Source organism: Engystomops pustulosus, chromosome 3 (genome assembly GCF_040894005.1).
Source record: "Engystomops pustulosus chromosome 3, aEngPut4.maternal, whole genome shotgun sequence".
NCBI classification, from domain to species: domain Eukaryota; kingdom Metazoa; phylum Chordata; class Amphibia; order Anura; family Leptodactylidae; genus Engystomops; species Engystomops pustulosus.
In genome coordinates this window covers 208,786,269-208,802,670 of record NC_092413.1, presented here as the reverse complement: position 1 = coordinate 208,802,670, position 16,402 = coordinate 208,786,269, and the positions used below count along the sequence as shown (strand labels likewise).

The 16,402-nt window shown below is 39.3% G+C and overlaps 1 protein-coding gene across 1 annotated transcript; it reads right to left on the bottom strand.

Annotated features, from left to right (window-relative positions):
* Positions 1–4,141: 4,141 nt before the first annotated feature.
* On the bottom strand, positions 4,142–6,162 carry LOC140122926 (serine/threonine-protein kinase SBK1-like). The gene is made up of 3 exons (XM_072144170.1): positions 6,045–6,162; positions 5,241–5,443; positions 4,142–5,104 (listed from the first exon to the last, which is right to left on the bottom strand). Exons 1-3 carry the CDS (start codon positions 6,160–6,162, stop codon positions 4,394–4,396), a joined length of 1,032 nt encoding a protein of 343 aa, XP_072000271.1. The 3' UTR covers positions 4,142–4,393.
* Positions 6,163–16,402: the final 10,240 nt, after the last annotated feature.

Here is a 16,402-nt window from a genome sequence, read left to right as displayed (position 1 = left end):
CCAAATTCCGCTGTTTTTGCCATTTTACAACATGAAAAAAAAAATAAGTGATGAAAAGGTCATACAGTAAAAAATGGTAGCAAAGATGTATGAAAAATTAGCACTAGAAGATGGCAAAACAAAATCATAAATGTAATGGATTATTGTCCACCACCCCCATTTGGAAGCACAGCACCAAAACAATCCATACGTGTTGGCCCTGTCCATCCTCACTAACTTCTCAGCCACAGGTAACTAAAGAGCAGATACCTCCTAGAACCTTATGTTTAACCCCTTACCGACATGTGACGTAGTACTACGTCACATGTCGGGTCCCGGTACATGGAAAGGGATCGCGGGCCGAGCCCTCTCCATAGCCGGTAAGTCTTTACTGCATATTGCAGCAAAGGCTTACCGGTAACACCCGCGATCGGTGCCGGCACCGATCGCGGGTGTTTTACCGCTGATCGCCGCCGGCAAAGGTGCTGGTGGCATCAAAAAGACGGCGGCGCGAAGGCGCCGCCATCTTTACGTGTAGCGTTGCTCCCCGTGACGTCATCGGGGAGCGACGATCCGTCGCCATGGTAGCACACAGTAATGTATGAGTAGTAAAATCCCCATATACTGCCATACTGTAGTATGGCAGTATATGATAGGATCGTACAGAAACCCTAGGGTTAAAGTACCCTAGGGAGTCTGAAAAATAGTAAGAATTAAAAAAAATAAATAAATAAAATAAATTATAAAAAAAAAAACCTAAAAATTCAAATCACCCCCCTTTCCCTAGAATTCATATAAATATAAATAAACAGTAAAAATCATAAACACATTAGGTATCGCCGCGTCCGAAAATGCCCGATCTATCAAAATATGATAACAGTTTTTCACTGCGTTTAATCCCGTAATGGAAAATCGCGCCCAAATTCGAAAATGGCACTTTTTTGCCATTTAAAAAAATATTTTAAATTCTATAAAAAGTGATCAAAAGGTCATACAGTCCTAAAAATAACATTGTAAACATCATCAAAATCCGCAAAAAATGACACCACGGACAGCTCTGTACACCAAAGTATGAAAAAGTTATTAGCCCCAGAAGATGGCAAAATCCCCCAAAAAAATTTTGTATAGGAGGTTTTAATTTTTTTTAATGTATGAAAACATTATAAAACCTATACAAATTTGGTATCCCCGTAATCGTACCGACCCAAAGAATAAAGTAGACATGTAATTTGGGGTGCACAGTGAAATCCGTAAAATCCAAGCCCACAAGAATACGGCACAAATGCGTTTTTTTTTTACCAATTTCACTGCATTTGGAATTTTTTTCCTGCTTCCCGGTACACGGCATGAAATATTAAATACCACCATTTTTAAGTGTAATTTGTTACGCAGAAACTAAGCCATCACACAGCTCTGTACATGGAAAAATAAAAAAGTTACAGATTTTTGAATGTGGGGAGTGAAAAATGAAGACGCAAAATCGAAAAAGGGCCACGGCGGGAAGGGGTTAAAGATTATTTAACTCCTGGCCACAGAACAATGGAAGCCAAATCTAAAAGATAAAAAGGTTTTCGGGAAAACAGAACATTGGTGATACAGTTTGGCACCTCGGAATTCAGCTGCCAGAGCCTTTTACCACCCCTCCCCCTCCACACATATGCATTGATGGTGAGAGAGTCAGGAGATCCCATACATTTTTGAATTAAGAACTTGTTCAGATAGAGATAATTCTGTCTTGACCAAATTCCCCCTGGACTTATACATGTACAAGTCCTTCTTCATTATTTATCTAACATGGTTATCCCCAAGTCATTTACAATAGCATCTGTGGAATAACCCATTATAGATTAGCCTTACCTTAGTTAACATTTTCACCAAAAATAATAAAAAAAAAGATGTCAGGTCATTATCTCCAAGGATGTGAATGTCATTTGATAATGTTCCAGCATATGAAAACTCTTTTGCTCTCAAGACACACAACCCATCTTGTACCTCTAATTTATGCCCAAGAGCTGCTATAAGGCCAGAGAATGTTATGCCTTATGTCTATACGTTCTATTTTGCCTCCCCCACCCCTTTAACTCTAAAGTGCTGGAAAAAATCTATTTTTTGTTTAAATCAACCATATAGAATACATTTTCTTCTTAGAAGTGTTTTATTGAAAAACAAAAAAAAAAAATGTGCCATATGCAAGAAAAGCATTATCTACTTATGCCACCACCAGTCACTGTAAGCAAGATGATAACTCCTTTCCTTTTTCAATTATTTACAATATGGTTATTATTGACATGTTTTCCCATCAGTTCTCGTTTCTCGTATATTCTTTTTCATAGTGAAAGTCAATTAGCGAGATTCTTAGATCATCATCTGGGTCAACTCAAAAACCATTAAAAGAATTAAAAAATTTACCACCTAATACAGGTTCCCAATGATAAATTAATCACAACAGTTATCTGTGGGACTGCAGGGACCGTAACAATTTAAAAACGCATGCGGCATCTTGACAAATATCCATAGGACTAAGATGAAAGTGGGGACGGTTGAAGATTTATTAACTACTTAGTAATATGCTTTCAAGTTCCATTATTCATTTATAAGTCCCTCACTTCTTGCTTCATCCTCTTTAATGCTCTAGCTGGTCCAATACCAATAGATTGAAGGAAAGAAGTGATTTGTTTTGCGATACCTGCAAGAAAAAAAAATACAACCGCATCACCCGTTCAATGGAAGACCAACGTGCATTCAGACAAATCCTGCTCCTAATATATTACATTAAAAAAAATATTTAAAAATCTGTTCAAATTTAAATCTTAAATTATAAGTGTTTCAGGAAAAGATGCGGCTAAAGAAATTATTTTTAAAATATTCAGTTTTCAATTTTTAATTTTGGAATATACACAATAAAGAAATCTGCACATTCAGCATGTAAGGAGAAGTAATTGTACGGTACATGTAATGCCTGGGGAGCAGAATTACATTGCAAAGTTTAAAACAAAATATATAGATGCATTAGGGCTCTAGAATCGTTACCTGTGAGTGTAATACATGCAGAAAATATGAGCATACAATAAGGGCATCTCCAAAAAGTGTAAGGCCTCTGACCTATTCCTATAGGAGAACAACTAGGAGCTGCAGATTACAATGCCAGTGCCCTGATTAAAGAGAACCGGTCATGCAAATTAACCCACCCAAAAAAGGCTTCATTAAAAACAATGATTGCCCTTAACACTAAATGGTTCCATTCCATGGCTACAACGTTACAAAAAACAGTTTGTTATTGGACTCACACCAAGTGAGGTGAATATAATTTTACAAAGTGAGTCCTGCATAATAATTTTTACTTGGACAGGCTATGATATTCTGCTGTATGGAGAGCTCTGTTACATCATTGGGCACTAAAATGTCAAGTGACCAGGATGACACCATCAAAGTTCCTGTTACAAACATAGGCTAGATGTTGTAGATGTATCTGATCACATAAAATCCCTGGAGGTTGGGGAGAATTAGAAGTCCATAAAGACAGGCTGTGATTTCATTTAATCAGATACATACATGGTGTACAGTTTGTTAATGTTAGGAGGATTAAGGACCTGTAATGTCACTCTGCAGCATGTCATGTGACCAAAGAGGCATGGGAAGAAGTAGATGGTAGGGGCTGGTCAAACAGATCTAGTCTTCTCTGATGCCATGGAATATAAAGTTGATTTATGTGGATGTAAGGAAAACAATTTTTAGCTAGAAGGAAGGTGTCAGTTAATAGGGCTCGAAACAAAAAAAAATAGACAAAAAGACAAAATCGTTATTACCTTTACTGTCAGGTCCACTGTGTGTTCCTCCCGATCTCCGCCACTGTGTGTTCCTCCCGATCTCCGCCACTGTGTGTTCCTCCCGATCTCCGCCACTGTGTGTTCCTCCCGATCTCCGCCACTGTGTGTTCCTCCCGATCTCCTCTACTCAGTCATCATCAGGTTTCCTTTCGTCTCGCAGGTAGGCGCAATCCCATAGAGAAAGAAATGTTTTTATAAACAATCTACACAAATTTCTTGCATTTTAAATAAAAAGACAAAGAATCTAGAATACTCTTTTACATCTCTGGTTAGATGATTTAAGCAGTTCTCCAGATAATAAAAAAAAAAAACCCCAAAAAAACTTTCCTGAAAGTGAGAATCTTATTTAGTCTAGAATATGCATTATGTCCTAAACCTTGCCTTGTTGTACCATTACAGAGCTAAACACTGAAGATGCTCCCTTCACCTTTACTTCCCAAGGATAGAAACCAAACTCCAATAAACAGCTAACTAACATTTTCAACAATATCTTATTAGATAAATGTAATACTTACGTTTTTTGAGTTCCCAATGTTGGTCGACTGATCAAGAAGCGCCAGAACCTTTTAGGATCCCACGATGAAGTCCTAAGAAATTTCCACTTCCAATCCAAGAGTCAGCATAGCATCTTCCTCTGTGATAATTAGAACTGGATTATCCGCTTCCATTCCATGGTTTGACGTGGTACCTTCTTGGTCAATAGGTTGACTGTCACTGTCACAGTCCACTGGACTTTCAGCCTCCCATGGGTTGCCTCCACTAACATCAGTTTTCCAGGGAAAATTAATGTAATTTAAGACTGAAAGAACTGAGTGTCTACAAGATTGGTCCGGAACAAGAAGATTTCTCAACATCGTGATTGCTGCACGGGAAAATTGGTCCCAACGAGCTGGTGGGGGAATATAGCTCAGATTGTCCAGCCAGTATACATAGTCCAGGTACATGATGTCATCACTGAAGGCGCGTCTCCAAGGATAATATCCAGTAAGGATGACAAATAGTAGTACCCCAAAAGCCCAGGTATCTACACTAGGGTGTAAAATTAAATATTCGTCGTCCGAGATGTCACACAACTCTGGAGACATATACGGGATAATGTGCGACATTGAGGTTACAATGCTACCTACAGGCTGAGTTAAGCCAAAGTCACCAAGCACGATATGATGGCAATCTCTGTCCATGAGGAGGACATTGTCCGGCTTCAGATCCCTGTGCACCAACCCTTTCTGGTGCATGTAGTCCAGAGCGCTGGAGATTTGGACTGCACATCTTTTTACCATTTCTTCTGAAAGTCCAACCTGCAAAAATAAGATGAGCATCATAAGTTACACACATACTGATGTATATGACCATGTATAATCTATAAGAGAAGATGTTGGGTTGGTTAATAGGATAATAAGGTGTATGTCACAATATGAAGAAGGCATTTCTTACCTCAGCTTGAATGAGTTGATGCAGTGTTCCCGCTGTTGCCAGCTCCTGAGTCATCGCATAGTAATCCATGGTGTGTGTAAATATTGGGTAGGTTGTAATAAATCCCGGGTGCTCCGAGAGAGAGATTGATACGGACAGTTCCATTAGAAAAGATTTCAACTTGGTCCGGTCCTTTCTCACCAACTTCAGTGCAAATGGTTTACCTAAAGAAAAGAAGACAATTAGATGTTACCTCCTAGATCTCTCTTGATAAAATAATATTCTAATAACTATACAGGTAACAGATTAGTTAGTTGATTACAACAGCCCCAACTCTTAATCCAACAGCTGATAAGTCACCTCCTCTTTCCCCATTCATAACACTTGCATGATGCATGAAGCTGTGTGTCAAATAGACATTTGATTGACAGATATTAGATCATTTTCTATAGGATTTCCTTCTGTTCTGGCTCCTTTTGCCTACAGTGAAGCACAGGTCTCCTTGTGTAAACTCCTAACTGGGCAGGAAATATCCTCTACACTAACCAGTTAGTGGTCACAGGAGAGAGAAGAGCGACATTCACTGTTCTCACTCAAAAAAAGAAATACATATGTAACATAAGGCAGATTCTACCAGAGATTACAACAAATAAGGGATAAGGAACGGAGAGTGCGCAATCCCTCTGTAGATTACATCATTAGTCGAATCCACCAATATGAGCATAATAATAATATTTATATTGCGCCAAATTATGTAACACTTTACAATTTTTAATCTAGTTTGTATTAGTCTGCATATCCAGCTTTATGGCCTTGGTCACATACCTGTAAGTTTGTCTTGTGCAAGTAGGACTTGTCCATAAGCCCCCTGACCAAGCCTCTTGATGATCCTGTAGCATTCGGTAATCTCCTCAACCTCTACAGTTTGGAAGACTGGTTCCATTTTGGCTTAAGGATTGGTGAGGCTTGATCTTGAGCAAATAGTCTACAAGAAAGAAAATATAATGTTCAATAGGTCTTCATGTCAATATATCATCACAATCCATCATACTTTAGGTATTCACAGTATAATGTGAAAGGACTGGGTGACCACCCCAAAATAATTCATAATGTTGGACTTATTATTGGTTATTCGATTTTTTTCCATAACTATAACCAAGAACAGGCTAAAACTACATTTTATTCTAAACAGTTTTACATTATAACAGTTGTTATCCAAATATTATTTTTAGTTTTGTTCATTATAGGACATTGAAAACTCCAAACTCATTAGAAATAACATCAGGAAAACAAACCAACAAAAAAAACAACTTAGATGATTGGTCTTGCCTTAGTTCTGTAGTTGTGGTTTAGGGTACAGAAGATGTCCAGTTAGTCAAGGGTGCAGAAGATGTCCAGTTAGTCAAGGGTGCAGAAGATGTCCAGTTAGTCAAGGGTGCAGAAGATGTCCAGTTAGTCAAGGGTGCAGAAGATGTCCAGTTAGTCAAGGGTGCAGAAGATGTCCAGTTAGTCAAGGGTGCAGAAGATGTCCAGTTAGTCAAGGGTGCAGAAGATGTCCAGTTAGTCAAGGGTGCAGAAGATGTCCAGTTAGGTGTCTTTAAGAAGTTGAATGAAGTCGCTCTATAGTGGTTTAGGCAAAGAAAACTCTTTTGCCCTCTCCAAGCTTATCTGAGAAATACTCAAGAATAAACTAACAAGTCCCATATTTTACCTCTATTTTATACATGAGGAGATCCAATGCCTAAAGGTTACCCCCATTCTATTATCATTGGATGGCAGAAGCTTCTATTAAGTTGCTAATGACTCATCACCTAGACCTTGGCCAGTCATGGAGACCCCATTGTTATTTAAAGAGACCGACTAAGGAGCTGATCAGGGAACAAGGGATCAGGGAGTAGCCACCTCAGGATTGTTTATAGTGTTAGGAAAATGCTAATGTCATTTGTCCTGAAATTACCTAAACCTTAGTCACACCTCATCTTCTACTAATTTGATAACAACAGAAAAAAAAATGTTCTATAGGGGGATATACAATTCTCATGCAGCAACATTGTAACGAGTGTTCATTCTCATAAAATGAGTCAACATATTTTGTGGAACTATTCACATCTTACATATCTAGATATACAATTATCCTCATTATTATATTTGTCCTATATTAAGCCATGGTGTTTGGTTGCCTTCTATGCTTGACCCACTGGTAGAACTTTGACCACCTGCCTAATCATTGTATTCATGAACATCTTCTTTTGGTTACAGTATTATATCCCACATATGGAAGTATTGGATAACAACTTCATGTAGTATAAAGTAAATTGTCCCAGATTGAGGGTACAGAATCTATATGAAGATTCTTTATAGATTTGCCAGGTCCGAATTGTTGTGTCACTGAGGATTATGTTTTTAGTAGACAAGTGGCAGGTTACTCGGGCTCCAACAACGATAACACCCAGTGATCAGTGGAATGAAAGGTCTACAGGTACCCCCCCCCCCTTACAGATATCGAATTCAATGAGATTATGGTTGTACACATGGCTCCACTCACTTCTATGGAGCATAAGGACATATATGTCACACGTCTCATCTACACTCACATGGGGTAAAACTGGAGGTTTGTGGACTACCCCCCCCCCCCCCATTTCTTGTGATTGCTTGACGAAGGGTGACAGCTGGGACCCCCATCAACCTCAACGTCATTCCCCAGGTTTGGAATATTGAAGATTCTTTGATAGATTATTAATATGAAATCACAGGAGGTCCAACAATTGCTTTATTCTCTGACATCCAACATCCACCGATCCAATATTGAGAACCAATTTATGAACAAAAATGCTAATTTTTGACAGGGTAAAAAAACACATTAAAAAGTTAACCCAAAACTCCCAAAGTCCCACCCACAATGGCAGAAAACGCTCCTACAAATAAATATAATCATTACGCATGGAAAAGCAGAGGTGAAAAAAAACAAACTCCACAAACCCAATGTGTGAATACATGTAACCATAACATGGAGACCGATCCAAAATGCAACAATGCAAGAGTGTTTTTCCCACAAAAACATTCATATGCACCCTACCATAGTGTTGCAGTAAGGGTAGCATACCGCCTCATGCATTTCAATGGGCAATACGTCCATCCATTTTGATGGATGTATTGCCTACAGTGTCATCCAATACCAGGAAATAATATTAAGCATGCGCCATCATTCCCCATAACCACGGCCATGCCACACTTCTCCCTTTGGAGAGGGGATAGTGGAGCTACAGCCTGGGCTTGCACATGTTCAAGGGAAACCGGCCTAAGCCAGTAGGGAAGTGGCTGGAGGTTGTGGGAGAAAAAGTCCCCATGTATCACCCAACTAATGGGCTTTATCAGGGGAAAGCATAATAATATTTTGTTCCTTGTCAGAATATGGCTACAGCTACATGTGTGCTTGATATGATGCATACAGTTCTTCATTTTGGTGGTAGATGCCCTTTAAGATATACAAACACCCCCCCCCCTACATTTGAGGAAATATGACTTAATTGAATTAGCCAGGTGCAGCCAACCCTCTCATATGTATGGGGCTCACCAGTCCCCCTACGGCGTTTTGCCATGTTTTTCAGAGCACCTCGTTGGTTGAGTGTATGAAGAAGTAATTTCAGTCAGAAGAATAATATTCCTATCAACTTCTATCCAATCTTACCATCCTAGGTGTACAGCAATAAACATGGAGACTATAAAGTTACTATAAGTGACCATTTACATGTTCTGAGGTGTGCAGAATGTAGGGTCAAACATGGGCCCAGAAGCCTTATAGGGTCCATATAGTGTGTCCTCCTAATACAAAGAGACCAGGATTATATACATTAGAATTGGGGACCTGGTGCAGATTATATAATATGAAACCATAGTTTTAGGTTACACCTCTGTCTTTATGAGGAGTTCTGTGAAATGCATCTATAATAAGGAGAGGATCGAAAGAGATCCAATCTTTCTCCGAGTTTCTCCATGTGGTCAAAGTGTTCTAACCTGTGTCCATTACCATGATATTCATATCTTAATCTTCTCCATATGTGGACACAAAACTGTAGTTATAGTGCAATTATATTATTCTTCAAGGAAAAATTCTCTTCTTGAAAAAAACTAAAAGCTTTAATTAGCCACAGGTTTATAATTAATAAATGTTTCCCCAGGACTATATGGTGCATTATAATTGGGGACCTCGTAGGGATTTTTCATTTTCACCCTACACCTCTGTCCAGGTACCAGACATTTCACACAACAAGAAATCATCTAGATCTCCATCCTGCTCCTAGTGTCTCCGAGAGGATGTCCTCAGAGTGGTCTAACCTGTGCCCATTACCATGACATTAACACATTAATCCCCTCTGTTTGTGAACACAAGCCGTTACTTATGGTTTCATCTTATTCCCAGGAGTTTCTCCATAGCCTCCAGGAGAAGCTCCTCACCCCGGGAAGTCTGACATCTACATCTGACTTCTCCTTGTCTAGAAGACAAACCCTATTCCTAAGCAGGGCCAGATTCTCTTTATCACTTTATACAAACACATTTTAGCACATCAATTATTTTAAAATACATTTATATTGGTTCTGATATGGTTACAAGTCGTGAAAAAAACCAAACACAGTTGTCCTAAACTCTTCTTCGTCTAGAACGAAACCCACTCCAAAACTTAAGCATTTAATCAATTTATTTTTCAATACATTTTAAAAATAAAAATTATCTCCTTTCAGGCTGAGCCCCCTCCATACAAGGGGGATGATTGCAGCTAACATTCACGATGGGGGTTATCCGGTTATTGATTGCCGCCGGGGGGCAGCAAAAGCCGGCATCGTGTGGGCATGGCTACGATAGTCGCTCTTCATTACGTTATCGGGGAGTGATGATCTGTCGCCATGACAGCCTTGGGTCTGTACAAGACCTGATGCTTTATGGTTTCCGAAGATCTGTTACAATATGCCAGTGGCGCATAGTAATAGATCATATGTCAAATCCTGATTGTAGTATTGCAGTATATGGTAGGATCAGACAACCTAGGGTTAAAGTACACTGGGGTTGGGGGGGGGGTGTCTGAATAATAGTAGAAAAAAAAAATTAAATCCCCTCCACCCCCATTCCCCAAATATAAAACAGAAATTATTATAAACATATGTTAGGAATCCCCGCATCTAATATGTTAATAACTGCTCCCAGTGTTGAACCCAATCACGGAAAATAACCCCCAAATGTCAGAAATTCCACAAAAAAAGTGATCAAAAAGGTCATACAGCCAAAATGGTAGCAAAGTAAACGTCATCCCGCAAAAAATGACACCTATCACTAAGCGCTGTAGACCAAAGTATTAAAATGTTATTAGCCCCAGAAGATGGCAACACAAAATTTGTACAGAAGGTTTTAATTTTTTTGAATGTATTAAAAACACAAATCCTATATAAAATGTAGTATCCCCATAATCGCACCGATATAAAGAATAAATAAGACATATTATTTAGGGCGCACAGTAAAAGACGTGAAAGAAAAATGCCCACAAGAAAATGGCACAAATGCGTTTTTTCATCAATTGCAACGTATTTGGAATTTTTTTCCCCGGTACATGGAACGGAATATTAAATACGGTCAATAAGAGTGCCATTGGTTGCGCAGAAAGTAATCCCTCACACAGCTCTGTACATGGGGTTTACATGTTAACCTAAGTCCAATAAGCCTTTAAATGATATGCAATAATATATTGTAATAATCGATTGTATTATTAATCCCAGCTTTAACATATAGAACATATACAGGCCCGGGTTACGTACAAGATCTGTTCTGTAGGTTTGTTCTTATCTGGAATTTGTATGCAAATCGGAACTATATATTAATAATTGTAGCCCCAGACAGAATTTTATTGGTTTCTGACAATTGGATTTTAAAAATGTCGGATTGTCATAAGAACCAAGATTAACAATAAAGATTAATTACAGACATCACTGGTAACTGTTATAGCTGATTATTGTAGCCTAGGATCAAAGTATAATAAATTACCAATATCCAGAGGTCCGTTTGTAACTAGGGGTCGTCTGTAAGTTGGGTGTTCTTAAGTAGGGGACCACCTGTATATGCAAACTAAACCTGTACTAAAGCAGAGAGAAATCTAGCAACAAGACTCAAAGTGATGGACTGTAAATAAAATTAAAATAATCTGCTTTGGATAAGACAAGAATCCGAATGTACAAATTTTTATGTTGGAATATTATATGTATGTTTTCATAATATACTAGTACGGTGCGCACCGGGTCCCGGTGCATGGAGAGGGCTCGCGGGCCGAGCCCTCTTCATAGCCGATAAGTCTTTGCTGCATATTGCTAGCACCGATCGCGGGTGTTTTCACCTCGATCGCCGCCGGCAATGCTGCCGGCGGCTTCAAAAAGACTGCGGCGCGTGGGCGCCACCATCTTGTCGTGGCTCGTCGCTCCCCGATGACGTCACGGGTTGCGGTGATCTGTCGCCATGGTAACCTCGGGTGTTCAGAATACCCGAGGCTACTTCGTTTTAACCAATTCATTACAATGTGCTAATTGCACATTGTAATGCATGGGCAGTAAAACCCTAGGATCGATCAGACAGCCTAGGGTTAAAATTCAAATCACCCCCCTTTCCCTAGAACTGATATAAATATAAATAAACAGTAAAAATCATAAACACATCAGGTATCGCCGCGTCCGAAAATGTCCATTCTATCAAAATATAATAACAGTTTTTCAATGCATTTAACCCCGTAACGGAAAATAGCGTCCAAAGTTGAAAATGTCATTTTTTTGCTATTTTGAAAAATATAAAAAAAATAAAAAGTGATCAAAAGGTAGCAAAGTCCCAAAAATTATAGCAATGAAAAGGCCATAAAAATTTGCAAAAAATGACACTACCCGCAGCTCCGTAGACCAAAGTATGAAAAAGTTATGGGCACCAGAAAATGGCAAAATCCCCCCAAAAAATTTGTATGTATGAAAACATAAAACCTCTACAAATTTGGTATTCACGTGATAGTACCGACCCAAAGAATAAAGTAGACATGTCATTTGGGGCGCAGAGTAAAAGCTGTAAAATCCAAGGCCACAAGAAAACATTGCAAATGTGTTTTCTCACCATTTTCACTGCATTTGGAATTTTTTTTCAACTTCCCAGTACACGGCATGGAATATTAAATACCGTCACTACAAAGTGCAATTTGTTATGCAGAAAATAAGCCATCACACAGCTCTTTACGTGTAAAAATAAAAAAGTTATAGATTTTTTAAGTTGGTGAGTGAAAAATGGAAGTGAAAAAACTAAAAAAGGCCAGGTCGTTAAGGGGTTAAATATATTAGAAAAAAAACCGTTTTTAACCATTTAAGAGCTTTACAGTAACTGAGAAAAGCATCAAGGTGACATTTAAAATTTTCCAATTATTAGTCTTTAGATATAAAAGGAGAAAACCCACCTTACAAATTTGTTGTAAAAATGAATTTGAAGCTCCCCTTCCGCCCCCCCCCCCCCCCCCCCCATGTATTGATGTTGTCTGTTGTATGGGTGGGGAACAGTTGGGGTGTAGAAGGGACTGAGGACCATTGATGTTTTTGGTTTCAGATTTTGCTGTTATAGTATTCAGGTGTAATGTCACCTTGAGATATGAGAACAGAGGAAACCAACAAAACCTAACTCCTTTTTCCGATATTTGAGGAAATTTTCTACGGACATAATGAGAATTTTAACCCCACAGGTAGAAATTAGCCACCAGAACGGATGAAGAACCTTCAGTATAAACGGGTTATGTATAATAAATCGGCCATCTCAGTAAGAAGTACACATGTGACATCAATGTGAGGTAAAAGGATCAATGTGAGGTAACAAGAAGATGCTTCATCACAGTATGTGATAATAAAGGAATAACGTTCCCATGTAAAACGTTATCCATTCTTCTATATTATACGTCAAAGGCATCTATATTGTGTGCGGCAACATGCCAACATATATAATCTGACATGTCGGCCATGTGCATCCTGACAGGAAGTGGATACATGAGGAGACATGGCGACTGCAGAGATTTCTGAGGTAAAACTCCACCTATGTCTACAGTACACGATCATGTAATTCTCCCATGTAACATATCTACCGTGTACAGGGTGATATGTCTCATATACATCAGTAATCTCCATCATATGTGAGGCAATAAGCTCACATCTGTACAGCAGCCATGTTTGTAATATGTGAGGTAACTTGGAGCAGATACATGAGGAGACATGGTAACTACATGAATTAAGGTCACTGGATGTCCTCTGTGTACAGCGATAACAATGGAGATTACCATGTCATAAGTGACCGTGTACACGTTCTGACAGGTGCAGATGGTGGGGCACATCATGGCCGAGGAGCCATAGGGGGTCATAAAGGTGTCTCTTCCCCTTTTTATAGATCCTTTTTATTATTTTTACAGCACAAATCAAAAACAATAACAAAGACGCTTCAATGTAGATGAAGAGAAAAGCGTTAGCATTGTATCGTGAAGGCAGTGGAGAGCCCCCCAGCGCCATTGTGTGAGGAAACAAAAACAAACATTACTCAGTGAAAGGAAAAACAGTGCAAGTGATGGCAGGTTTCACACACAGCAGGATATAGAAACCAAACATCAGATCATGGCGGCCTAAGGCTTCCTAATATGATGCATAGTAACAAACATTAACACATAAATCAGACAGGACCAAGGGACCAAACTATTGGAGACTTAGAGGCAAAGATAAGATTAACATAGGGAGTAAAGGAAGAGGAGGAGGGTGGTGGGGGAGATGTCCCATGGTGAAGACGCTGGATTACATATATTTATCTACTTCATTCCAAAAGGGCCTAATTAGTACATGGAGGAAAGTTCCCCATTGTCATTGCCATCTCCTGCATGCATCAAGAATATTCCCATCATAACACCGCGAGAGGGCAAGCTCATATTCCTGTTCTCCTCGTTCTACAAGGGTTAGGAACATCCATAGAACGCCCCAGGGTGAAGGACCTATACTGTTTTCAGAGACCTTTTCTACCAGGGAAGGAGACTGCGACCAATTTTCCAAACTCAGTGAGGTTTCTCAAAAGGTTAAAACGTCATGGTATGCATTAGGAAACCAAAGGCGGAATTGTGTGAAAGAAGGCAAAAAGTACCCTCAACTAGGGGAACCCCCGAGAGTCTTCAAAATTCAAAGCTGCTATGCTATAACCACCTAATCCAAAAAGTTTCAAAGGATTGGGGAAGAGTTTGTCAGACCTTAACTGTGGTAAAACCTTAATTGGTATCCCCCCCCCCTTCCCCCCCCCCCCCACACACTTCAAAGTCAGTCAAGGAATTGTTGGCTATGGACTGTATACACAACATCACATTTGGGCCTGGTACAGATTATGCATCGTGATTCCCCCCCCCCCCCCCCACCGTCTTAGGTAACACCTCTGTCAAGAAACCAGACATGTCACACAACTTCCATCCTGCTCCAAGTGTCTTAGAGAAGAAGTCTTCAAAGCTGTCTAACCGGTGCCCATTACCATGAAATTAACACATTAATCCCCTCTGTTTGTGGACACAAGTCCATTACTTATAGTGTAATTCTATTACCCCTGGTGTCCTCCACAGCCTCCAGGAGAAGCTCCTCACCCCGGGAAGTCTGACATTTACATCTGACTTCTCCTTGTCTAGAAGACAAACCCCAGTCCTGAGCAGAACAAGAATCTCTTAATTTATACAAACACATTTCAGTAAATTACATGTAAAAAAAAAAAAAAAACAAACATTAAGGAAGATTAGGGATATCTATTTTATATATACAGACAGTATAGTCGGGACTGAATATTTTATAATTGTAGATCCAGACAAATATTTTTTGTTCTCTGTAACAATTGGATTTTAAAAATGTTGGATTCTCATAAGAATCAGGATTAACTATAAAGTTTCATTGCTGACACCTTTAGTAACTGTTACAGCTCTTTATAGTAGTTAACCAATTACGAGAGGTCCGTTTGTAACTAGGGGTCATCTGTAAGTCGGGTGTTCTTAAGTAGGGGACTGTCTGTAAATATAAAATAATAAAAATATTGGTATGAACAACTAAATTGGTTCTCCTCCGAGTTATTGCTTGTTTATACCCCATACTCCTAAAAACATCAAAAATCCTAATCTCTAAAATAGTCAAACTTTATACATTAATCGCACAAAAGTAAATCAGAGCATTCATCGCTACAATTAATAGGTAGATCTGTCACGGTAGGTTTCCTTGAAGGTAGATCCGGTGGCAGGTTCATGTAATGTATAGTAGGATATCCCTTTGTAGGGCTAATCCTTTAGACCCCTGTAACTTTTATAAACTTATTACCCTAATATGCAAATTTCTGAAAGAGGCTCCTTGGGCCTGAAGCATCCGGAGCTGAAGCTACACGGCGCGGCTACTCCACACCCCAGTACCCTGTTTCCCCTAAAATAGGACATCCCCCGAAAATAAGACCTAGTAGAATTTTGTTCAAGCTTAGAAATATAAGGCCTCCCCTGAAAATAAGACCTAGCGGCAGCTATTGCAGCGGCTCCCCCCATGCCGTACATTAGTATTTGTAGGTTATTTAGGTTGTGACATGCTGGAAGAAGTCGTAGGATAAAATCTCTGACTGTTGTGCTTCAAATGTGAAGCAGCTACCTGGACAAAAAGGGGATCATTTAAGGAAAGTACTATGGCTAAACATGAGAAATAGAGGCCAATGATTCCAATAGAAACTGAGTCACAAGAAATTCTGCATGAAATAAGTTTGGAGAGAAGGATGTTAGAAAAGTTGATTTTTTTTTTTGTCCAACAATAAATGTGAATTATTTTTCATGGAAATATAAGACATCCCCTGAAAATAAGACCTAGCGCATGTTTAGGAGCAAAAATTAATATAAGACACTGTCTTATTTTCAGGGAAACAGGGTAGTTATTTTTCTATCCTTCTACCAAGAAATCTTGTGTGTGTGCAGCTCCTTGTAGCTGTGCGCACTTATCCGTAAAGCCGGAGTTCTGCGCATGCGCAGTAGCTTAGACGCCGAGAACGTGCAGCCACCAGCTCCTCCAGATAGTCTATGCAAAGTGTGCAAGTGTTCCCGTAGCCATGAGGAGATGCCTCGAAATAGGCTACAACGTGTGAATGCGACCCAAGT